The sequence below is a fragment of the Ambystoma mexicanum genome, chromosome 6p, assembly GCF_040938575.1.
Source record: "Ambystoma mexicanum isolate Mex_15411 chromosome 6p, UKY_AmexF1_1, whole genome shotgun sequence".
Taxonomy (NCBI): Eukaryota; Metazoa; Chordata; class Amphibia; order Caudata; family Ambystomatidae; genus Ambystoma; species Ambystoma mexicanum.
In genome coordinates, this window is record NC_090935.1 from 157,718,526 (window position 1) to 157,745,406 (window position 26,881).

At 45.3% G+C, this 26,881-nt stretch overlaps 1 protein-coding gene across 1 annotated transcript in view; it reads left to right on the forward strand.

Moving 5' to 3' along the window:
* NOL6 (nucleolar protein 6) overlaps positions 1-26,881 on the forward strand; it is a 915,540-nt gene that overhangs the window by 42,672 nt on the left and 845,987 nt on the right. Inside the window, exons 3-4 of the mRNA XM_069626862.1 lie at positions 14,356-14,472; positions 25,969-26,148. Of these exons, the coding sequence (XP_069482963.1) occupies positions 14,356-14,472; positions 25,969-26,148 (297 nt within the window). The remainder of the gene's footprint in view (positions 1-14,355; positions 14,473-25,968; positions 26,149-26,881) is intronic.

A 26,881-nucleotide genomic window follows, 5' to 3' on the forward strand; every position in this document is an offset into this window, starting at 1 on the left:
AGGAAGGCCATGTCTGGGGATTATCGATTCGGGAATTGCAGCACTAGTCACCTCTCAATACTGGACCCCAGGCCATTCACATTGCATGTTAGTAAGGAAAGTTTCCTGGTTGTGATCTCCCCTGCCATATAATGAAAGTCTGCCCATCATATAAACCCTGAGAACCACACCCCCCTGCTGACCCATAATGAACTCCCCTCCCCAATCCTGCCCCCTTCCTGTGCTCCTAGCAGTTTGATTGCTCTCCCAAGGCATGTCTGTTGGGGGTGGTACCTGCAGGGGGCAGTGGGAATTGAAGGAAGAGAATTGGCAGCCTTTTTGTTACTGCTAGCAACGCACAGGTTGGCAATTTCGGTGCAGTGGACGCATAGAGATGGGTGGTAGCAGAAAAGTGGGATAGTGCAGGCATTTGGGAGGAAGGGGTGGGGGGGTGTGAGGACAAGGGGATGCCTTGTACCATTCTGCTACACGATCTGCAGACCTCCCTCGAAGATCTTCTTCCTTTCAGGTACCATAGTGCTTTATCATGAGTGTACTTTGGAACTGTGTGGGGAAATGGAACATTATGGAGGGCGGCAGACGTGATGTGCTGATGGGAATGTGGGGGGAGGACTCCATTACGGAGTATGCAGAGAGTAGGCTGGGACTTATGGAGGCAGGGATGGGGTCCTGTGTTGATCTTGTATGTTTTAAAACCTTAATAAACAGATTTAAAAATAAAAAAGGCTTTGAGGGATTAATTCAGTTTAGGAGTAGAATGCATAATCAAAATTACTCGTGGAGGGTTGCAACTGTCGTAGTCCTTTCTAGGTCGTATCCTGCCAATTATTGAGCTATTTCCCTGTTAGATGCTTCCTGTAAAATCTTTTCAACCTTCATCTTAAGGAAACTAACAACTGGGCAAAGCTATATTGCTTAGACCCTTATCAATCAGGGTTCAAGAACGGCACCAATATTTTGTTCAATTGTTTGGTGATTCACCTCTTAGTCAAGCAAGTTGAAGCTGCAAGTGGAGCACGAGTGGTTTGGCAGAGTCTATCTGCTGTTTTCGTTGAGCGGGGAAGATTGCACCACTGAACCTGCAGTTCAGTTACGCTCACCTGGACCCCACAGGGATGTCGATCGGATCCAGACAGCTGCGGTCTCCTTCAACGTGATGCGTAGTGCAGAGATGACTGTCTGGACTGCCCCGCCTAGTCTTGTCTGCTGGACCCGAAGAAGTATTTTCCTGCAGTGGAGACGGGGATTAACCCCCTGTGGGTTTTAGTGATGGCCTCCCAACTGTTCTCGCTCTCCCCCACTAATCACCTCCGATATCCCCTTAGTAACCTCACATTATGTTCGTAAAAGATGAGCTCTCCATCCTGCGTGTCTTGCAGGGGCGCGTAGATACCAGTTACTTCACTGGTTTGAAGCCGTTGGGAGAGTTCTGGTAATATTGACTTGAAGTCCCTGGCAGGATTGGTAAGTATCAAGTTCAAAGAGTTCAATGTGCCCGATGTCCCCTTCCTTCCTTAAGTTGCAACTGAGTTTGTGAGAAGGTCTTGTAGCTGCTGCTGGCGTTCAGGTAAGAGTCTGTGTTACCCAACACTGTCCGGTAACTATTGCATGCGTTAACGTGTTGTTTTTCTCCCTCTTTACAGATGCGGCATATGAAAATGTGGAGAGTTATGGAATAATACCGCTGGTTGTAAATCAGGTAAGTCTATGGTAGTAAGAGGTTGTATTTGTAGATTCCCTTGGCTCACCTTGTTTTTTCTTGTGTCCCCTAGGTGCCGGATTACGGCGAAGAAATGATGGAGACAGTGCCGGATCGAAAGATGCTGCGAAAACTGGTGAGTACGGCGCCGTGCAGGACTGATGTACTTTGCTGGAGCTGGCGAAGCCACGCGGGCAGGACTGATGTACTTTCCAGGTCCGGAGATGAAATGGTTCCAGAATTAGGTGAGGAATTTGAAATAAATTTGTTTTCTAACCTTGTCCTTTTCTTCTTTATTCTAGGAGCTCCGGATTCGAGGCGGGCGTGGCAGAAGACTGGATGCTGGCTGCAGGCACGCGGGCGTGGCAGAAGACTGGATGCTGGCTGCAGGCACAGTGAGCGTCACGCTGCTGGATGCAGAATAACGCGAAGCATGTGCTGCTGTTCGGGTGTGGTTTAAATAGCCTCCAAAGTAGTTCCAGGTAAGAAGTTCCCTAGAGCCACGCCCGAGTAAAAAATAGTCCCTGTAACAAAATAGTCCTATCCAGGCCTCATGTAGGCTTGGACTCTTTTGCAGCATGGTCTGCATCAGGTAGGTAAAGTCTATGAGACTGGCGCCTATGGCGCCAGGACTGATTTCTATGATGAGCCTGGCGCCTAAGGCGCCAGGACTGAACCCAGACAGCCCCTAGCCGGGGCTGCTGAGGTTTAAACAAATGTCTGGATGCCTGCTCACGGAGCTGAGGGCCTTGGTCCTGATGCCCGGGGGTAGGCATCATGACAAGTACCTACTACATCTACACCATTCAAGTGCGGAGTGGAGTACTACACATCGTTTGGCAGTGGTTTCGGTGGGTGTTCATGAGCAGCAGTGGCTGTCCCTTTGTAATAACATCACAGTATCAGAGCGGAAACTGTTAAAATCCGCAGTGTGATCCGCAAGGGTTAAAGTACCGATGTTGATGATGATGCTGCTGGTGCCTTTGTGTGATTGGGCACATGTTGATGTTAAAGCAAACCCAAACCACCAAAATGAACCGTTAAATCTAAGCTGAACTGTTAAACTGGTAATTTCCCAGTAAAACCCTAAACATTACATTGTGACATTACATTGCTTGAGAGGCTCTAACATCTCGACTTGGGCTCCTGACGCAGGTCTTGACAATCGTCCACCCAAACCGTTGACTGGTACATCACTTACGGGGGCTCAACAGCGAGAGGGGCCAAACAGCAGGGGGAAAGTTATGTTGCAGGAGCTCGAGGAGGCAAATACAGTGTTGGGGCGCACCCAAAGTAAAGCCAAGTCAAAGCAGAATCATTTGACATATTTGCTGGCATCATTCATGGTATTACAGGGCACACTGTGCTGTCCGAACACTAGGGTGACGGCACGGCAGGCCAACAAAAGCCTTGGAAATTCCTGGCATACCAAACAGACCCAACAACCCTCTTAGTAGGGGCGATCGGGGAGGACTTGTGTGTTGGGATAGTTGCTGACTGGGAAACCAGAGTCGAGCCCTCCATAGTAGGCATGTCCGAGAATGAATCGAGTCCCCAAGAGTCTTACAGCGAAAATTGAGCGATGGCCCAGATCACTCCTAAAGCATAGAGCTAGAGGGATGAGAGGAACCAGCGCGTACCAACAAGCGTCAACCGAAGTAGCGGATTAGATGTGGAAAGGACGAGTGGTGCAATAGCAGTCGGAAAAAGGAATTGACCAAGACAGGCTAATTTGCACTACCAGGGCAGAATGGCAGGGGATGGGCCCTACACGATAATGGCAGGAATTGCCATAATGGCTGCCGCACTAAGACCCAGGATGACCGAGCGGGGGGTGGCGAATCACAAATGAATTTCCCTCTGAGTGCAGCCCAAAACAATCAAACACGGACAGGGGAATCCCAGATGGCACAAGGAAGGAAGTGAGGATGGTCCTTGGTGGCTCCCCAGGAGGGTGTCAGGAGTGACCTACCCCCAGCAGCATTCTCAAGATGGGGCTCCCACAAAAAAGATTACCAAAATTGGGCAGAGAGCTTGCCCCAGAGGCATTTTTCTTCAACAGCCGGGGCCATGATAGAATACTGTTGTTGATGCATGGGGGTATTGGGGCAACCGGAGTGAGAATACATGGGGATTGATGCTGAATAAAGGTCCAATAAAGAGCAGGGAAAAGGACGTTTCAGACCTACAACTCTTAAATATATTGTCCAGCTTGGACCCATTAACGCCCCGAGGCCCAGCAAAGGTGAGGTAATATCCATCTTGTGGAATCGATTGGGGGTGTATTGCCAGATGGGCATAAAGGAGGGCATTGAAAGGCTGACTGAGGTAGGGATGGCAGATTTGTCAAGTGGACAAGTAAAAACTACTAACAAACATCCACGACCTGGAGTAGGGGTGACTAACCAACAAACCAAAGAAAAGGTGACTGAGAGGCCCGCAGAGTAGTGGGGAGGCCCAACCCTATAGTTCCGAGGCCCAAGGATAACCCAGGTTATGGCGGAATATTGGGTCCGGCTGTGCACCAACCAACAAGCTTGTCTACCCTCTTGGAAAAGTACAGTGTGCTCCGAGAGAAAAGCTCTCAAACAGATATGGAAGAGATGGAGTTGGATACGTCCGGACAGAAGGAGAATAATGACGGCATAAGCTCCAACACTGTGGCAGCATTGTCTGTAGTCTTGGGCCTCTTTTACCAGATTTATGGTCTCGCTTAAGGATCTGTACAAAGACCAGGTAACCCACTTGGCCATGATGCACATTGATCTATACATGGAGGGATTTGTAACAGCGGTCCAGGGAAACCCTGGTAAGAACCTTGACCAGCAGGTTAAAGCAAGCCAGTGCATCTGGGAAAATGTTCACAAGTTGCGAAAGGAAAGCATCTGCCTTGCTCATGGCGACTCCCGCACTGGAGAGAACTATAGTCAGTGTGGGCATTCGATGTTGAATCTACCGAGGCGGCTGGTGTAGTAGATTCCCACCATAAAGGAAAGGGAAACATATTTGAACTTGATTGGATTCTCCATAGACAAATGCTGGCGGTTAATAAGCTCTTTGACCACTTCAAATTTGATGTGAAACGCCACAATGCTTTGTAGACCTAGTTATTAAAATGCCCATCCAGGAAATGCATGGATGTGTTCAGAGTGAAGCTGAATCTGTTGCCCTCGAACGATGTATTGGGTGCAAGAGCAAAAATCCCCAAGCAGAACAGACTGCCGTTTCTGCAAAGATGCAACAAAATCATTAAAACATCTACTTGTGGATTATTCCAAGATGGCTGCCGCTCTTCGAGGTCGCATCCTCCCGTCCTCCTGCAAGACCTAATATCAGCAGGCCCTCAGGTCATTTATTAGCATCAATATCCACCCCAGCTGAAGTGCAAAGAGCCCCAGGGAAGTGTGACCGAAGACAGCACCTGGCCACATCAGGAGATTACGCTGCGTCGGAGGAGCTATGGAGGGATGCTGAAGAGGAACGGAGTCAGACCACGTCAACGGCAGTAGCCACCAGAGAAGCGCAGTATGCTTGTGGGGCTCCACCCGGGCATTGGAAGAGGTGACGCCTGGGTGCAGCTGAAGGAGGGAACCGGAGCCCTTCCCAGACGAAACCCGGACCAACAGACACTCCCCAGGCACCTAAGCACAGCACGCCGTCAGTGCTGGTGGTGCGCGACTCCACAGGGGGAAGAAAAGAAGCTGAGGCCAGAGCCAAGGGAGCACGAGGCAGGTGAATGTGGAGGTAACCCGGCCCCCGTGATGCCTGGCAACACTAGACGCTAAAGAGGAGGAGCTGCTCCTCGGCATTGTCGGGCTGCCCGGGGGCACGGGATAATGCAAGCACAAACCTGGGCCCCTAGTGGTGAAAAGTGAATTTGCTCCCAGCGAGGCAGCTTCCTCACAAGGCGACAGACAAGGGAGGGGGACAGATAATCAGCCTGAGGGGAGAGGGGCACAATACACCCCCTCCTACCCTCTTCAAGGCTATAAATGCGAAGGAGTGAGGACCCCCTCCTAGAACATAAATAAATCCAATACCAGGAGACCATTGGCAGTCTAATCAGCTCCTATACGAGCAGACATTGGGGAAAGGCCAAGGGAAACAGGCTGAAGAAGCCCAGACACAGGTGGCCCCTGACGGCAAGTACACTAGGGGAGTCAGCAAAGCAGATTACACCTTTCCATCATCAAGGGAGATCAACAAAGGATAGAAAAATGATCGTTGAGGTGGGGAGACATTAACAGGGGAGAGAATCCAGGTCACCTACAGAGAACACATGAAAGAGGAACAGCAGTGACCCCCGACACCTACTCTAATTATTTGAAGTACCCAAGTAACAGCGAGGAAGAGCCCAAACCAACAAAGCCCAAGGACCTTGCATCAAGGCAACAAAGCAGGACGTTGCGGGAGGGGGGCCGAATCCCTCCAAATGCCAGGGGCTTGTGGCAAGAATCCACCTACCAAAAACAAATTGACTGGTGGCCCTCAAGCATGCCAACACTAGGAAGAAGGGCCCTACAGAGACACAGAAGCCAACTCCACCTCCCCCCAGGGAGAAGAACAGGGGAGAAGACCCCACACTGTGGCCCTTAATAAAGAAGACCTAATGGAATGCTTGCAGGGCATGGAAGAAAAATTGGTAAACTCCCTTCAGGACCAGTTTACGAAGATGAAAGAGGACCTACGCAGTTCCCTGCAAGAAGTGCAACACAAGATCAACAACCTGGGCTACAGAGTGGAGGGATGGAATCAGTCCCTTCAAACATTTCAGAAGAGGTCAGGCAGAATAGTGAGCTTCTGGAACAGGTAACCAAAGCTACACACAACTTTGAAATACAGACGGACGACTTCGAAAACCGCTCATGAAAATCAAATAACCGTGTGAAGGACCTAATTGAAGCTATCCTAGAGGGTGATTTGAGGAGCATGATGCAGCAATGCTTTGGGAGCTTACTGACGGACACTCGGCCGGAGGATTACCTAATTGACCGCATACATACAGTGGACCCGAAGAGGACGGGACCAGGTCTGAGGCCACATGACGTCCTGGTTGCACTTGCATCTTATGCCATACAGGAAAATATATTGAGGGCGGCTAGAACCCACACAGATATTACGGTGAATGGATCCCCCATCCAACTCTTCCAGGATCTTGTGCTATCCACTTTATAAAAACTAAGAGATGCAACCAGTTACGACGGTGCTGAAAGCTAAACCGATCTCATATAAATTTAATTTTCTGTTCGGGCTCCTCTTTGTGGGAGGGCCGACAACAGAGGGTGGGCACGTGCAGAGAGGGTTTGATCGTTTTGAACATGGAAGAGTGGGAAGACCGAACGACACAAAACTCTACACCACCCCCATCAAACATAACACCACCTGGGAATGGTCTAGAAGGCAAAGGAAAACCAGTAGAGAAAGAAGACCACAGGGGCTCCAAGGCAAGAAAGGGACTTCAGGACTCCAAGACTGAGACCAAGTCACAGTCGCGGCCCCATATTTGAGACCGAGATAACACTTAGGCGAAACAAGATCGGGTGGGTGCGAATCACAGCTGAAGCGGACAGAGGTGTGGCTGGAAAGAGACACTGGGCTAAGACAGAAGATATATGGCTGATTGTTTGTGAATCACTAGAAGAGGGCAGTGCACCCTTTGAAGGGTAAACCAGGGGTTACACCAGGTCCGTTTCCCTAGATTAGAAGCTGGGGAGATTTTTTGTACCACAGGCCCTGACCAGGGTAGGGGGGCGAGAGGGGCGGGGCAAAGGGAGGGTGTTGGGGAAATGTTTGGAGGGATGAAGGGAGGAGAGTCAGAGGGGGAGGGTAGGGGGGAAGAGTGTAGGGGAACAAGGAGCTTCCACATGCCATAGAGACAAGAGCACATAAAACACTGATAAAGACGCAGAGACGACGACACGCACCAAAAACATAGAAGGAAAGATGGGTTTCACAGTATTTTCCTACAATGTTAGGTGACTAAACTCCCTGGTAAAATGTAAAATGAAAAAAGGTGGAAACGCATGAAGCCCAATATCCTAATGCTACAAGAAACCCATATGAAAAGAGCAGCCCACCTACATTCATGCCAGAGATATGTCAGTGCCAATAAGGCAGGTAGGCTCCTAGCAAGACCAGTGCGGAAGGTTGAGGCGTAGCATACTATAGCAGGTATTACGCAGGAGGACGAGACGATGGGTAAGGACGCAGAGACAGTAGTGGGATCTTTTGAAACCTTTTACAGGAAGCTATACTCCTCAGACTACCCTGACCAAACCGACGTGAAGGACTATTTTAGGAACCTCCACTTACGCAAAATGATTCCCTTACAAACGGTGCTCCTAGAGAAGGATATAATCTAGGAGGAAGTGGAGGCAGTAATAAAAGATCTCCCTCGAAACAAAGCCCGGGACCCGACTGGTTCCCGGCGAGTTTTTACCAGACATATAGCTAGAAATTAAGCCCAATACTAGCAAAACTCTTCAACTCTATAGGGTGGGTGGGGAGTAGTGACATGCTCAATGATGGTAGCGAAGTGATGGTATTCGGGAAACCCAAGAAGGATTGGATGGCATGTAGTTCATACTGTCCAAAAGCCCTCCTGAATCTGGAAGCCAAGATATACACGGGTTTACTAGCGGCTAGACTTGCGCCTTTCCTCCCGGATCTGATAGGTACAGACCAGTCGGGCTTTATAAAAAGACAACATACCTGGGACAACACTAGACAAGTGACACACCTGATAGAGAAGATGGGGGTGAGGTGAGAGTAGGCCCTTCTACTAGACCTTGATGCCGAAAAGGCCTTTGTTAGGGTGAATTCTCAGAAATGTGCTAATTAGTCTAACCTTAGTTGCTGGATTTTGAGGACTTGAATATTTAACCTAGAGAGAGCTCTCTCTCTCATGTATATTAATGTGATTTTTAACACTGTTTCTTTTGGTTGTGGAGTCTGACTAACTCCATCTGCATCATCTTTTACATTGTGTCACACAGCACCTTCGGTGCAGTGGCACAGGGAATTCTTTCAGATTTCCCAAAGGTTTAAATACATTCTCTGGGATAAACTGTTTCCCAGAGCAGTGAAGTGAAATTGACTTTACTTCCCTTTTGTAACTTTCTAGACCCAGCACACAATATCTTACAATAGGGTGCTGGAGGGGTTACTTCGTATCCCCTTTATCTAGCTTCTCATGTAACAATTTTATGTTACCCTTTCCTCGTTGAATGGCTGGTGGCAGTGGTTTACTTTTAACTACCGTGGTGTGCTTTTACCGCGGGCTGCGTTCGCAGCTGCCGTAAAGCACCCAAGAGTGCCATTTTTGTCAAAACGGCCTTGGTCTTCTTTTTCCGCCATTTCCTTGTGGCAAGGTCCTTCTTGAGATTTACTCTGCACGCCAAACCAGCTTTGGCCCCTTTGTTTGTTTTGTCTTTGGCAGGATTCACGAGTGAAGCCCGCCTCTGGCTCCAGGGTGTCTGGCGGGGGCAGGATGCGAGGGAGGTGCCCGAAACTCCCCGTGCTTAGTCTCCTAGGAGACAGGAATGCACTCTTAGGTGATTGACTGGCTGGCTGTCCGGCAAGGACAGCCACCCTGCCAGGTGACTGACAGCCTGGAATGGATGGGAGAAACCTGCATAAAAGGCGAGGCTTTTTGGCTTGAAAGGCAGAGTCGACCACTGGACGAATGAATCCGAAGACTAACTTGGAAGAGACGCCTGCTGCAACTCCTGGACCATTGGTTTTCCCGATGAAGTACTGCTTCTGTGCTGAAGCTCTGAATTTGTATCGACAGAGAAGTCCCAAGGAAGACTTGTCTCTCCGCCCTCTCTTGAGTTGGTGGGACCAATCAACTCCAAAGTAAGCCACTTGGACATCCTCTCGAAGCCGGTTGAATTTCCACTGCAGTCGCTGCTGGAACCGAATATCCAGGGAGAGGAACACCAGATATGTGCATTGCTTTTAAGCTGGCAAAGAGCTCGAGGAAGATCCGCTGGACTCCCAGGAAGCAGGACTGACCGAGCCTGAGCCACCTCAACAAAGTGCAGGACCACAGATGCAAGGAAAGCCCATCTCGACAGCCAGGAACCGCTGTGTTTGCGGTAGACGCGAGGAGCTGAAATACCAAAGTGCCACTTGTTTGAAGATTGCCGGTTGCGGTCGGTGACCATACCATTGCAGTGCAGGAGTTCCCAGAAGTCCTCCCTCCTGTCCTCACGACTGAGGCCTAGGAACACCAGGTTCTGCAGAGCTGCCCAGGAACAGAAGCCATCTGCAGCACATTTCTTCAACCTAAAGGTACTGTACAGTCTACGTGAACTTGCCTCTTGTTGTGTAACCTCACTTGTCCTCGTTTGAGACTGGTTACTCTGTAGAGTTGCTGTCAGTTTCTTTACTTCACAAGCCTACTCAGCTTGTGGCCCTACTTTGATTCCTTCTTATTCTACAAAGACTTCTAAAACATTGTGCAAGACTTTTACTTATCTGCAAGAAGTGCTTCAGTTCACCTTGACTTTTGCTAATTTAACATTGGCTGGCCTAGCTCCCTGAGTGACTCTGCTCTCCTCTGCTTATGAGTTGTCTTCCTTCCAGGAAAGGGTTAATTAACTTTGCATTGGGGGTTACCTAAAGTACTTACCTGCTTCAGAATATTTGTGTGATCTCATGTTTGTTCTAATAACCTTTTTCCTTTGACATACTCCTAAATCTGATTCTAAATGCAACAGTGATGTCACCAGTACCTTAACTATTGAAGTCAGCTGAGGGTGTAGGTAGTGTCTGTGGGCCATCCCAAATGGGTACTTGCTGATTTGGAAATATTAAGAGTATGTATTTATTGAAGTGTATTTGAGTGTTACTGTTATATTGCACCTTCTGAAGAAGGCTTATGCAACTGATTGTTAAATAAATTAATAATAGTTTAATCATGAAACCTTGTGTGTAAGAGTTTATTTGAATACTTGCCACTGTGAATCTCTGTGTAACATCCCTACAGCTCACATTGACCCCTCTTGAGATGAGCCTGGCTACTCGACCACACTACCAACCTGTGTAGTACAGACTTGCACCAAAGGTTGGGTTCCTATTGCTAGGAGGTCAGGGTTGTTGTAGGGCACCCAAAGGGTAGTGCATACAATCTTGCCTAACAGCCTTTGATCCGGTGGAGTGGCCATTTCTAATAGAAGCAATGCACAAGATGAGACTAGGCCCGTATTTTATACGGAAGGTGGAGGCGAATTATGCATACCCACCAATGAGGCTCTCGATCAACTCCCGACTATCTGATAACATGCCCATTACACGAGCTACGAGACAGGGCTTCCCACTTTTGCCCATGTTGTATGCTATATACATAGAGCTACTCTTGGCATCAATCAGAAGTAACCCATTGATCCACGGAATAAGGTTTGGGGGGAGGAACATAAAATAGTGACCTTCGCTGATGACATGTTGCTGACCCTGATGGACCAGGACATCTTAATCCTGGCCCTAGTTCGGGAGTTAGAACAGTTGGAAAAGGTCTTGGGGCTAAAGATCAACCAGACCAAATCGGTGCTCCTGTGGCTGGGGACCTCACTTACCCAAGCCCTGGAACAAGTACCGTCAGTGCCATTTAACGTGGCCAAGGGCTCCATTATCTACTTAGGTTTAAAATCGACTTGTCAATCTCTGAACTATATGAAGCAAACTACCCAGAGCTCTTAGTCAGAATCAAGGCGGTCCTCATGGTATGGGCCCCCTTATGAATCTCATGACTAGGGAGGATAGCAACAATCAAAATGATTGTGCTACCAAGATTATTGTACTACCAAGATTATTGTACCTCTTCCAAGCTCTTCCCATTGCTATACTATGACGCTCTTCAGATCACTCAATAGAATCATATCGTAATTGTATATGGCAAACCAAAAAACAAAATTAGCAATGGAAACAATGATGACTCCCAAACAATGAGGCGGACTGGGCCTCTTGAATTTGACAAATTCTACGAGGCAGCACAACTCTGGGTATTAAGGGAATGGCTTTCGAAAGATAGGACGAGGCAATGGGCAAGGATGGATTGTGCAGTGGCAACCACGCCACTTGCGCGGCTCTGGTGGCTGGAGAAACAGTACCGACCTCATAGTGTCAAGCAGAGTTAGATACTGTCAGTAACGTGCATTATTTTTTTTTTTTTTTTTTTTTTTATTATTTAAAGTGTAGTATTTTAGTTTACATTTAAACTTTTATCACACTTTCCGTTTCAATTCGATTCCTCTTTTATCCTTTCGTTTCATCATGACTATCTTTACGACTGTCACCTCCTAAGGTATGTGTTTCTTTGTTCACTTAATGTGTCCAGATGTTTGCACGTTTTCCTCTGCTAGTTCATCGTCTTTTTCTTTGAGGATTTTGTCCAAAAAGTTTATACCCGCACACGAGAATCGGGGATTATGTCCTTGAATAAAATAGTCCCATTGTTCCTCATCGTTACATTGTGTTGTATTTGACATATACCTTGATAACAAACGCTTTCTGTCCTTTGAAACGGCGGTGCAGTTCATCATAAGATGCATCGGAGTCTCTAGTTGACACTCTTTTTGACAAAACCTGCAGCGCCCCTCATTACTACCTCTTCCTCCCGTTCTATTTTTATATTCGTTAACGTGCATTATATGGGATCGACTATTAGAGGCACGCGTCCTTCTTCCTTCTCCCCGCTCTTTGATAACTCACAAATCTCTCTGGGGACGAGCCAGGGGACTTTCTGCGGTTGGAGGGTACAGGGCTGTGTTAAAGTAGGGGACATGGTGGGGAGAGGGCGGGAGGGTTATGACATTTGAGGAGAGTAATACTAACCTGGACCTGACAGAAAGGGATAGACTAGAAAACTACCAATTGCCACACTGGTTGAAACAGCTTTCTAGAAATTCATAACGAGACACTCTGGGGAGAAACCTCTAATCTCACTTATACTTTGTCCTGATGGGAGAAGGGCAGGACTCAGCATGGCCATATATGCATAGATGGGAGAAGACCTTGGGAGAAGAAATACCGGGGACACACTGGGACCACCTGTGGGGCAACATCACCAAACTAACAAGATCCATACAGACCAGGGAGGCCTGGTACATGGTCCTGTTCCAATGGCACTATATACCGGAAAGGCTTTAGTATATACCCACGCACAGCTCAAGAGTGTTGGAGAGAATGCTCGGAGAAGGGGGACTGGAGACACATTTTGTGGGAATGCCTGGTATTGGTTCCCTTCTGGGGGGAGGTGAGCAACCAGATATATCAGATGATCAAGGGCCCTCATCAGTTCACCTCTAAAGAATGACTGTGCGGGATAATGGATCCCGATCTTCAAATCCCCACCATCATGGTTCTGGTTATAGCGGCCTGGCTTGCAATCGCTAGGAAATGGAAACAGAATACCACCCCACCCCCATGCACATTGAATGGCTACACAAAGTTTGGAATATTGTGGCAGTGGAATGGGTAACTTGCAGTATTCACAGCGAAAGGGACAAATTCCAAAATCATTGGGGCAAGATATTGGACTTCATCAGAGGGGATTGTGTGCAACAATGGTGCCCCCAAAACTTGATTTTGAGCATTATGTAAGAAAGACACTATTCCAGATAAATATGCATTTTACAATGTACGGGGTGTGTGGTTGGTGGTGGGGGTTAGGGTCAGGGTCGGGGTAGGGTGCGGTGGGAGGGCTCAATTTGTACAAGTATTTGGAAAATCAAGAAAAGCAAGTTTTTCAAAAAATGGCTATGTACGATTAGACCTACTTGGTATCTATATGTTAATAATTGGTACCCCGTGTGGGATTGGATGTGGTACTCTTTTTTCGAAACCTGTGGATGCACTTTGTATAGCTGTAATGAGATTTGTAAACATGATTTGCAAGAAGGGTCTAATGTGAGATGAGGGTGATTATGCTGCACATGTTTTGGAGTCATTGACAGCTTTGCACATGTATTTTATGTACATGCTATCTTTATTAACGCTATGCTTCAATTTAATTTGCTGCTATGTGTTTCACTTTTAGAGTATGTTTTAGTGATCTCTGTTTTTAATTGTGGTAATGTGTAAAAAGATTTTGTCTTTTCTACTCTTTGAAATTATAACGCACACTAAATAACAAAATTACTCTAATTATCTCAGTACAAAGGGAAGTGATTGTGTGCTTCGCAGTTGTCTTAATTGCTATTTGAGCTTTGTACATGTGTGCAGGGTGTGAAAGATTTAATAAGCAAGAGCTAAAACCAGCTCCTCAGTGTCCAGCATCAACCTGTAGGTAGGAGCTTACACATGGGAACCAGGAGATTCTCCTTTAGCTTTTAGCCCATTACATATGATGCATGGTGTTTAAATGTGTTTAGATGTGTGCATATTCATATTTTTCTTTATTAACATTCTCAAATTCTCCAAGTTCATATCATATACACATATTTGAAAGGCACCAGTAGGTCTGAGAAGCAAAAGGTAGCTCCGGGTGGTTGTTGGTTTTAAGCTAACAAGGCTTTCCTAGGCTAGAAGCAGGATTTAAATAGCTCCCAGCAATTTCGAACCCTGTGTGTGGAAACATTGGACCCACACTGTAGTCGCTGTCTGACGCTTGATGTTCACTAACGCCACATTGTTGATTTTTATTTTTCCTTTAGATTGAGGAGCTCCTAAATGAAGTGAAACTGAAGGAGAAGAAAAGAAAAACTATTGATGCCTTCCTACATGAAATAAACACTTTGCTGAGCAATGTCCCCAAGACCCAGGAGACCGATGTAAGAGCTTTGTTTCGGAATGTGACAAAACAAACATAATTTTATTTTCAGATTTCATTCATACCATATACATGGTCTTTCTGACGCACCAGAGTGTGAGTTCTGAGAAGTCATGGCTAGAGCTGGCCGAATGTATGAAAGGGTTTCTGGGATTCACTGCTAAATCCACATATGCAGTCTTTGGCCTCAAAGGCTTCAATGTACTCCCCCATCCCTGATTGAGCAGCCGCCAATCGTTTGGCTGGTGCATTGTGCCCCAGAGGAATACTACATATGCATCCAGGTCCCAAGAAATGTGTAAGAATAAGGATTTCTTTACCATACACTTGGCAAGCAAATGTAGTTGTTCCATAGAAGTTTAATAAGACACCCGCACTGTCAAGAAATTGGTGGGTACATGTTGAAGGCATCATAGTAGGGCCTCCAGATCCGGACATTGCAGCATTTGTGAGCCGCAAACTCCATTTCCCAGGCTCCACATGGCTGTGCACGCTTCATCATCAGCCGTGCACAATTAATGAGTGGTTCATTAAGCCGCTGCCCACCCGCTCGTGCCAGGTGCGGATTATTGAGAACCGGCATGGGCGGATGCATAATTTCAGGCAGCAGCAAGTACCGAAAGACAGTGGCAGGAACCAGAGAGGAAAGTAAGGACCCGGCCCATGAAGCCGTGTTTGAGAGAGGCCCTGGTGTAGTACGGCAAACTAACATCTCGCCCGAGCAGCCTCACAGGGCTCCGGTGTAGTACGGCAAACTAACATCTCGCCCGAGCAGCCTCACAGGGCTCCCGGGCTAAAGCCAAGTACTCATGCCGTATTGAATGTTTGGAGTCTCGCACGTGAGGCAAACGGCTACACATGTCGTCTTTAAGTGCTAGCATCACTTTGCTGATGGATCATGAAAGGACATATTTCTTGGAAAGGCATGGTTAAGGACTGCAGAAAGTAACGTGTAGAGTTGAACATGTTGCTAAGTTAGGGCGTGTGAAGATTAACATGCAAACAAGAAGCGTAGGCAATGATAGTGTTTGCAGGCATTATGCTACATGTTTGTTTTGTCTTTTAATTCAATCCTTTGCCTATCAGGCCATGAGTCATGTGTTAAATGTGTGGGGAGAACCCCAGTTGTTTCATTACGCTTGCCGTGTCTTAAATGTTGATTCAGCTCACCCTCATGTTCCCATCTCGCTTGATGTTTAGTCTAGTTAAGGTCAACAGTTCATGTGGAATGGTAGTGCATCTTAAGTACTGAGTATAGGTGTGCCAGGTTAGGCAGCAGTAGGTTATGCTAGGTTGTAGGCAGGTATTGTATGGTATCATGGTGTTTTTCCCTTACCTCCCACTACCCATCCAATCTTGTTATCCTAACCCTTTGTCCTGTTTTTCTAACTCCCCTTTCCTATCCACAACCTCTCCCTAATCCCTCTTCCCCCATTGGCTGCCACATGGCCCGTGTGCTTTTAACATCAGGAACCCGTGCCAACCACGACTTCTGTAGTTCGGCAGAGGGTGTTGATACGCTCCCTTATGATCTTGATACACTTGACGAAAACAAAGGTCTTCTGAGGCATCCCTGCTCGACAGCAGACAGCAGACAGCAGAGCAGGGCTCTGCACAACTCGCACTTCTCCACATTCCGTACAGTCAAATTGTGGCTTTCATCTAAATCATATAAACACAATTATATAAACAAACTCAATATGTATGGTATACAAACCAAAGTCTAACTTTATTTAGAGGAGCATTAAGCAAGTCAAGATGAATCAAACCGAACGTTATATATTCAGAATGGCACTTGGGGGAATAAGACCAGGTTAGTTATACTTTTTAGAATACCAGAAGTAATTCAAGGGTAGCGGACCCTATTGGTCAGATCATATAGTGTTATTCGGTTATAAAATCACTTGATTAGACCAACACTGTTACAAGTATATCTTGCAACGTATGTAACCACCTTCTATTATGAATGGCTACAGTTACAACATCAATGTTACTTTTAAGAACATAGTTCATGGGGAGTAAAACTTGTATACTTTCTAGAGGGGCCTCGAGCTACTCATCAACAAGTAAGAACCCAGTGACACCATTTAGAAGTTCACTAAAGCAATTCAGGGAAAGCACAACCCAGCATTACAGTTTAAGAAGATCAGCAGCTATTCAAGGTCAGTATAATTTACTACACTTTTTCTATTCTCGGAATGAACTGTTTAACCTAGGATACGTTTCAGAAGTGTAGGATACAATTCTAGGGTAAGTAAGAACTTGCATACTTTTAAGGAAGGCAATAAGCAGTTTGGGGTAAGACTCTATATACTTTTTAGAGGGCTACAGGAAACTCAAATTAACTCCAAGACTTTTAGAAATGCACTGAAGCAGATAATGGAAAGCAAATCCCAATGGTACACTTTAAGAAGAACAGTTATTCAGGTAGTGTGAGAAACCTGAGGGTATTCTCACTTCTATTCCCCATGAGTCCTCTGCGCAGGTGGCCAGGGAAAGGCCATCACTTTTGGATCCTGACCCTGGGGGTGGACAAGCGAGGGAATATCACCTGGATGGAGGGTCTGAGGGGACTGGGAATTGGGTGCCCTTGTGAGGAGTCATGGTTTCCCCCTTTTCTACTAATGACCAACCCAACCTTTCCCCTGCCTTCATGGAGTATTAGGGGTTAACTCCCTCATATGTAACTACTAACAGTACAAGGACGAGGAAGATGCAACCAGGAGTAATGAAGACTAGGTGTTTTTATACCACTCTGGTACTGGGACGCGGAAGAGGCCTGCTCAGATTAGTAGAGGTCAGGCATGTCCCCTTAATTATGGTCAGGCAGGGCTAATTATAAATTCGCACCTGCAGCCTGTTAAAGGGCTGTATGTGTATAAAAGGCCCAACCTAAAAGGAGAGAGAAGCCGTGGCGTTGAGGGAAGAGCAGTAGTAGAGAGGCTGAAAGAGCCAGCAAGGAGCTGAAAGTGCGTGGTGGTTCGAAGGAGTGCAGCCCGGGATCTGGTACTCCGTGGAACTGAACGTACTCTGCAAGGGGAGCCATGTCTGGAGGCTTCCCCTTTTCGTGGAGTTCAGTGCTCGTTCTCCTGGGGTCAGAAGCCGACCCAGGAGTGCCTGAGGGGCAGAAGGTGGAGCCCGGCGGTGGAGAATAAAAGGCCAAGAGGTGGAGAATAAAAGGCCAAGAGATCCTGCGCTGCCAGAACACCGAAAGACACAACCGTTGAGTTTCTATGTGAACGGAAACCTGGTTTACGAGTGTTTGAACATTATGTGGAGGCTTACTTTGTATCAGAGTGGTTGCGTGCATGTTGCAACACGTTTTTGAAGGTCTCAGAGTGGAATCCTCATTAACTTTTGCAAAAGTGAGCACACTTTGTAGCGCAGTGGTCACGTGTAAGTGAAGACACGTTTTTGAAAGTCTGAGTGCTGGGCACGTTACAAAGGCAATGTACAAAGGCTAATAACAGAATAAAATCAATGAAACCCTTTACCATTGGTATGAACGTTTGAGTGCTGGGCACGTTATTTAAGATATTATACAACAATTTATAACAGAGATGAACTGAGCGAAAGATCTGGAAACACTTATTGAATTCTGAACCAAATTAAAAGCGTGGTAAACATAGCTTCATATATGCTGAAATGAGCGAAAACTGTTACCTAATGAAGATCATAATTGAAAGGAAGCTTATACATTCAGTGTATGTCGAGCTCAAAAGTGAATGCAACTTTAATTACAAGTCAAATTGATATATGTTGAATCCACAAGTAAAGCTTTGAAGCAAGGAAATCGATAATATTGAACCCTGAAGTGAACAGAACTTCAGCAATACAAGTGACCCAAATATATACAGGACTTTGGAGTGAATGGAGCTTTGGAGATTAAATTTAACAAGTGAATAAGTTTCAAAGATATTCTTGTACAAAGACATATCGTATGCAGAGTACGCAGGTGTGGCACAGAACATTACAAAAGCTGGAAAATATCCTTATCCATTGAAAGTGAATCTTGGGGGAAGGGAACCCTGTGGTTTAACCTGCTAATTGACTTGAGGATAAAATCTCAAGAATTTTGTGTTTGGAACAATGTTTTGATACTTGGGGAAGGGAATCCCTAGTTTTAGTTCACTGTATATCATTTTGAACTTCAGGCTCTCCCGAGAATTTTATTGGAACTGCTCTTTACTTGGGGAAGGGGGCTGACATCCCTAAACATTGTATAAGATTAGTTATGAAGGCAAGTGTAGGTTTTGGACATTCAGTTGGACTTTAACTTTCCTTAGTTTTAGTTTGGTAGGAAAATAGGATAGGACAAAATAGGTGGTTTTCCATCCTGATGTTAACGTTAATAAAGTTGGATTGTTAATTCAGAATCTGTTGTCTGTGTCTTACTCCAAGATGCCTTCACAGAATGTAAACCCTATTGGTAAACTTTTGGACTCGTGCAGTTAAGAATAATAAAACAGTACCAACATAAGTACTTTTAAGATGAGTGGAACACTGTTCAAAGTAAAGCAAGTTATATACTTTTTAAAGGAGCACCCAGCAACTTAAAGTTAAGTGTAGACTTAAGGATACTTTGTAATTTATTCTGTTTCAGAGTTAAAGTTCTCACACTAACTTCATTTACAAGTAAGTTCTTTCAACACTTGTTATATTTCAAGACAAAAACCTTATCTTTTAGAGTCCTTCCCTATTCTAGAGCATGAGTTTTCTCATAAACAGAAGTGGACCCTTAGTGGTCCAGGAACCAGCTGTAGGCAGGTCAGGATTGGGTTCAGATGCAGGAAAGTCAGAGTTCCAAGGGATATCTCTTCACACAAGTAAGTATTGGCTTGAGAGTTAGTTCAAAGTGTTCAGGGACTTCACAGAAGACTCCCTATAGGTGTCCAGCATTGGGACTGGGCGAACGGTATGGGCACTCCCAAACACACACATCGCCCACTCAGCCTCACAGGATCGGAGCAAGACAAAGGTAAGTATTACCGAAGCCAGCACAGCACCTTAGCAGAAAAGAGCTCCTGGGTGGATGGATTCACGCTGCAGCAGCACAGTACCTGGTCCCTGGAATCTTGGTCTGGTGACTGGATGGGAACTTGCAGCAGCAGTCGTCAGCAAAGGCTTCAAACAAAGGATTCATCAAGGCTTCTCGCGGCTATTTGGATTTGGCAAACTTTTACCGAAACCAGGTGAATAAGGAATATCGCTGGTCGGATTCTCTTCACTCTCTCGTTCCTGCACTCTGGTGAGGGGACGTAAGGGATTCAAATTGTGCCATGAAAGTTTCAGCAGGAATCTGACTTCAGAAGATGTTGCACTGCACTCAGGCTTGACGTTCCCTAGTATTGGCGGTTTGCAGTCATGGAAACTCGCAGCACATAAAGGGATGGCTCGTTTTGCAGGTCAAAATAACAATGGTGTCCTAAAAATGAGGACTACATCCTCTGCACAATTGTATGCTGAAAAAACAGCCAGTTACTTACAATCTAGTATCAATCTCATATTATGCAGTCACCATTTTGAAACAACAGTAATTCAAGATGCAGACTCAATGATGCTCATTGATGAATTCTTTATAAAGTGAGATACTCAAAGCGTTTCTGGGTGACTACCCCTTCATCAGGAGCACGGTAGTAACAGTAAACACAAATAAATTCCATTGTTGCATGGTATAGTGTAATATTAAATGACATTGTCCAATGTATTGTTACATAGCATAAAATATTTTAAGTTCAAGTGACTTATCAGATCAACTCTCCATACCGTGAAATGTAGAGGAAGAACCCAACCAAAATAAAGGGAGAAAAGATACTGTAAACCGTTCCATCAGCAAGACTGTGATTTAGGGAAATCCCTGTGACTGAATGCGAAAGAAAGTGTGCATACGGTCACACAGGGATCGCACTGTACCATGCTACAATGGAATTCTATTTGTATTTACAGTTACTACTGTGCTCATGATGAAGGGGTAGTCGCCCCAAAACGCGTTAAGTATCTCACTTTATAAAGAATTCATCGATGAGCATCATTGGGTCTGCATCTTGAATTATTGTTGTTTCAGAATGTTGACTCCGTAATGAGTGTTGACAGTATATTGTAAATAACGGACTGTCTTTTCAGCGTATAAGTGTGCATGGGACGGGAGTCCTCATTTTTAGGACACCATTGTTATTTTGTGTGTCTTCTTCCTCGTGCCAGGGTTGTCTATACTACCCCTGCACCTAGATTTCACTTTATCGGGGCTTGAATATGGCTTAACTTTTCAAGAGTAGGTGTGCATTTTTCACTCTTTTTTGTCGTTTTGCAGGTTCCCATTAGACTAGTGGGTCTCACCATCCTCTGGGCAGCACTTGTCGTTTTCAGGACCCCCAGGTCAGATTGAAGGTTACATCAGGCTCCAGTGACACTGCATACTCTCTGGTTGCTAGAAATCTTTACATCCATCAGTTCTTAATCTTCCTCTTCGGATTCGGTTCCAGTGGTAGACTTGTCAGAATATTCCAGGATCCGAGTCTTATTGGGAACTACAGCGTAACGTCTGCAAACTCTCCTTGCAGTTTACAGACGGGGACGGCTGGCTGTCAAATCAGGACAGCCAGCTGCCGAATAGGAACTGGTTCCTTTCAGGCAAGGTGAAGGACAAAGGGATGCAGAGTTTTGGACTCCTCCCTCGCTTCTTGCCTTTACAGACACTCTGGAGGCTAGCAGGGACTACAAAGGACACCCGATGAAGAGGAATCTTCAACCAAGATCCTTCCCACCTAGGACGGCATAAGAAAACCTAAGAAAGAACAAGGATACTTAAAAATGATGAAAAAGGAGCCCTATTCATGGCCGCGGCTGATTTGACCGCCTGCAAGTAATATGACGGTCATTAAGGTAAAACCATTGCCACCAGTCGTTCACGTGTGTGTAAAACACACGTGTATGAGCGCGATACAAATAAAATATCATATCATTCAAGTTAACTTGCAATTGTAACAAAAATGTTACCAGGTAAATGAGAAAGGGGCTTCAGTGTATCTTCCACAGCACCCCACATAAGGTGGGGTGTGCTGGCTCACTATATAAAATGTAAAGGGTATGGGAATCCCACTTTACTTCTTGGGAACAGAGATAATAAGAGAAACTAAAAAGGGAATACCAAAGGGACAACCCAGACTAAGCCCAAAAGTTATAGGGAACTATAAATCTATTCACACACTATGTAGAGACATAAAAAGAGTAAAATACTAGGTGAGGGGGGGGAAAAAAGATTCCCACTCACCTAGGCACTAGGAAAAATAATCACCAAGTCCAAGCGAAAGGTTCTGGGGTTGACACAGGACAGGAAGATTTATCACATTTATGAAAATCTTACCTAACAGCAGGCACAGCAGAAGACCTAGAACAGCAGAGTTTGGGGGTCCTACCCTATTTCCTGTCCTCACAGACCCACTGGCGTCTTGGGAGCTTCACAAAGGGATCCTGCCGAAGACAAAAGTCAAACCAGGACCCCCGACACCACACTCTGCACGGCAGGAGAAGGAACAAGAAAGGACAAGCCATCTTAAATTGGCGAAAAAAGAACAAAGTCACCATTTTGGGTCCATGGTGACCCTTCTGTGCATTACCACAGCTTTGAATACAGCTGTCAGGGGAGATTTCCCAAAATCCACTGTCAAGAAGACTTTACAAAGTATCCCAGTGGTTTGTAGATACCCCTCCACAATTCTTAGTATCAGTTTGTACTATTCAGGAACCTTGGTAGAGTGGCAGAGCAGTTGGCCTCATCATAAGAGGAAGATGTGAGCTGTAGGCGAGTACACTGAACCTATTTAGTAATATACATCAAAGAAACAATTACACATACATTTATATGAAAATATAGATTTATTATATTGACACAAGAATCACTTTTAAAAACTTAGCACAATAAACCAAAATGTATGGGAATACTTATAGATACTTTTCAAAGGCCACTGCTTAGTTGGTAGTTGCTGAACGGTTACAATTGTTAGTTTGACATGCCTACCGTATTATCGGTAATAATGCGCACCCACAAAGTAATACAGTAATGGAAGTAAGTTGGCAAAACCATACAAGATAGTGATTTATAGGAAGGAACACAGTTGGTTAGTGTAATACTAGCAGAGCTTAAGGTTCTAGAGGCAGTTTCTTCGCACAGCAAGGCTTTTAAAGTCCAATAATGCAACCATAGCTAAAAGGAAGTTCAGAGAGGTTTAATGTCTTGTAAAGCAGCAGAACAACAAACACTCCTGTGTCTTTTTTCTAGTATCAAAGATGCAAGAAGATAGAACCAACATTGGAGACCTTGTTAAAGGACTCATTAAAATGACACAAGCAGTGGCTTGGGTGAGAGGCTGTTGCCCTAGACACCACTGCGTGCACTCCAACGCTCTGGAGTGACTACCCTTTTCCCCACAGTACCTTTTTGTGCAAAGAAATGTTTGTGGGTGGATTCTACTCGATGTGGCAGTGCTGCACCCAACCTCCGCATTCCTTGGTCTGGTGACGAAAGGCCAGGACAATGGATGGAATCTATCAGCAGTAGTCCCGAGGGAGGACTTCTCTGCTCACTCTGCATTTTTGGTGCCTTTTCTGCAGCATCAACAAAGGACTTGATTCGCCTGATCAATCTTCTTCGGTTTCTGCAGTCCTGCCCTCTGTTGAGGGGACTTGGTCGAGGTGGATTGGGCCTCAGGAGGGCCCTTGAGAGATCTCCAAAGACATGGACGAATTTGACCTTTCCACGACGATGCACTTAAAATGGGTCGGAGGTCTCCTGGTATTGCGGTTCCCCAGCTATGGAAAGTCACAGGACCTCTGGCTATGGCTCAAATTAAAGTTTTGTCTCATGACTGGTTGGACCCACCAGTCAAAGGGAAGAAGTCATCCTCTTCAGAGTTTCTCTGTCATATAGAAAACGGGGTCAGGACAGCAGTGGTCTCTTCACAGCATTGCAAAGGGTCTGCAGGCATCTCTGGTCTTCTTCGTTTAAGGTTACTTCAGCTTCTAGTGGTCGCCTTGCCTTTCACCTCAGGAGCCACACCTTTTATTCAGTTTCAGCACACACTCCCCTACAATCTCTCTGAGCAGTTTACAGGAAGGGGCATCTGGCTGTCTAATCAGGCCAGCCAGACCCCCAGTGGGAGCTGGTTCTCTTCAGGCACTCGGCCAGACAAAGAGCAGAGGAGTGAAAAACTCCTCCCTCACTTCCTGCCTGTCCAGAAACACTGAAGCATTGGCGGGGACACCCAAGGGTTCCTGACAAAGTCAAAACACAGAGACCACCCCTTCCCAGAATGGTAGAAGGGCTAACAAAGAACAACCACGCTAGAAATGGTGAAAAAAGAAAGAAGCCGTCAAGTTAGTACTTGGGTGCCCCTATTGTGCACAACCAGGGTAACCTGCGGTAGAAAAATCGCACAATAGTTGGTAGAATACTTCCACTGCCACCAGCTATAACTAGAAGGTGGTCTATATGACAAAGTCACAGGAGCAGAGAGAAGATGGATACTAAATATCCCCTTGCCACTCAAATAAGGGGCTGTGCGTTAATCTCTGAGAATATCAAATTTTGGGAGATATACAAAGTATCTATCCTTAACAACTGTAGTTACTCTAGGATAAAGAAAATAATCACTAAGCAGAACCCATAGGGTTCCCAGCCACGCAGCCCATAAGGAGCTGTGTACAGTAATAGTAAAATACTGATGCCTTTAAGAGATATGGAGGAAAGTAGACTCCATGGGACAGGTAAAACACAGAACAGAGTTGCAAAAGACAAAGCCCATAAAATGAATGAGTGGAAAAAGACTTCACTCATTCAGTATTAAAGAAAAATGACCAGTGGTCCAGCAAAAAGTGAAGGGATGCAGCTGTAAATCTTGCTGTATTTGAACGGTGGCAGGTGACTCATGAAGAAGAGACTAAGAAACTGCTCCAGTGAGGCCTCTTTGGGATGGTGAGAAGCAGCAGGTGCCCTGTTCCTGGGCTAAAAGCTGGAGACCTGCACAGCAGATGCCCTGGACAGAACCAGTCAGCTTACAAGATGGTTCCGGACCACTTCTGCAGGCAGGATTGGTGTGCAGGGGTCTGAACTGGATGGGCCTACCAGGCCAAGGGTTGAAGCACCAGCAATGATCTTCATTGGGCGGTAGCAAATCACAATTGTGATTTGTGCCCAGTGCTCCAGATAAGATTTAGAAGTGGAACTTATTTACTCCCTATTTTTTAAAGTTGGGAGTAAAATGATTTTTTAGGGAGTAAAAACCTAAGTCCAGTTCCCAATGGGAGTATTTTATAAGGGAGTAAAAATGTTTTAACTGAAAAACAGCAATGTTTTTGTAATATGTATTCCTGTGCACCAAGTTACTCAGACACATTAAAATATAATCAAAATGTAGTCATAGGCGCCTCTCTGCGAAAACGAACACAGCCCATTGACCTGTTCTTTGGTAAGGTACTCACTCTAGAGTCCGCATTCACACTTATCATTTGCATATCGCTCTTTACCCCGCCCACATGGGCAGTCCAGCACCGAAATGCTATGGCAATTCCCTTCTGAACAAGAGTACTAACAGCAACCCCATACACATGTTTCAGCCTTGTTGGGCATCATCAGTGAGGTGATAGATGTGTATTTCTTCCGAACAGGCAGTAAGATTAGTAGTTTCTTCCTGTGGTTGTACGTGCACTTCTGGTCCAAACATATCCATGCATCTGTGTTGATGAAAGCAGGGGCTCATGGTTCACTGTGTCGATTTCCTATTTTTTGTTGGGGGTATTTTTACTCTTTATTTTTTTGGGAGTATTTGCCTATTTTAGGGAGTACAAGTGGCTTATACTCCCCTTATCCGTAGCCCTACTTGTACCGACTCCTCTTTACCATAACTGCAAGCTTTCTTTCTATATTTATCCTATTGGATAACATTGGCATTTGCCTGCGTTCTAAAGACCAGATCATATAAAACCTTCCTAACGTAACGTTGTCACTTTTGCAGTACCCACAGTACTTGTCCTACATAGCATTTTCTCTCCTGCACTGTCCTCTATAAATAATACATATTTACTGATTTACTATGTATACATTCCAATATTTTGTGTTTCATGTTAACCTGTACCTTTTTTCCACGTGCTCCCCTCTTGAGACCATCTTTATTGCTCTGCTACCTATACAGAAAATCCCTATAGTATAGGTGTTGATTGATCTTCCTGGACCCTAAACACAGGGTCCATGGAAGTCCTTCTAGCATGTTGTCCAAGCAGCGAACACATTGCAGTATTATACCGCTAATGACATGTTCCATTTCCTTTTCTTCTAGTTAATTTAAAGTTTATATAAAAAAAACAATTGACGTCAACCAAAGAGCATACTATTAAAGGTTTCAGTTTGACTTGCGTGATTGCTTTATCTGCAGCTGTGATTGGTATGCTTGATATGAGAATGATGTGTAGCTATGTTATGTTAATATTATTTTTCTTATATCAGATAGCTGACCAGTCCTGGCTCGCCAAGGATGTGAAGGTCCCATTCTTGCAGGTTCCCTATGGAGTTAAAGGAAAGTTTCACTTCCTACCTCCGGTTTCGGTGAAGGTGGTAGGCAGCTACCTACTTGGGACGTGTATCCTGCCCGGAATCAATGTGGATGTTGCTGTGACCATGCCGCAGGTGAGCCTAAGCTGAAGTGCCCTTTCCCACTATAGAAACGTGGTGTCATTCTTTCTCTCATTCGCTACCATCTTCTGCTCACACCTATGCCTGTTTGGTGTCATTTGCTAGTACTGTGTAGTTTGTAATCCTGCCAGATTATACACATATTATACATTAATTCACTGTTCTCTTAGCACAGCAATTTTCCTTAACCCATGCCAAACTGTGATCATCAATTATATACAGAAGAATTGTCCGCATGGCATAAATTAAACTATTTCAATATTATTTTAATTGTGACTATATCATATAAACACACACAGAATGCAGCAGTATCTTTTACAATTACACATACACTGAAGATGCTTTAAAATTACTATTGTCTGATATGAAGAGGAACTTTAAGATAACTTCATCTTTGAATTCTCCTGAATTTCCAGGTGCAAAGAAGTACGGATTGCAACAAGGGATTATTTGTAGAGCTGAAATGTTTTTACTCGGCTAAAAGCATCCCTATTGGGAAGGAAAATTACTTGTTTACTCCCTGAACAAATTAAGTTGCTCCCACTTCAAAATCCTATCTGGAGGCCTGGCCAGTATTAATGGCATATGTTCTTAGACAAAGCTTACTAAACTGGAATTAAATACTGAAGGGTGTGCATCAGTAGTGGTATGAGCAAGATCTTCAGCCCGGCAAGTACATAACCATCGTTTACATGGGCTAATTGAGAAACAATCTCAATTACATCAT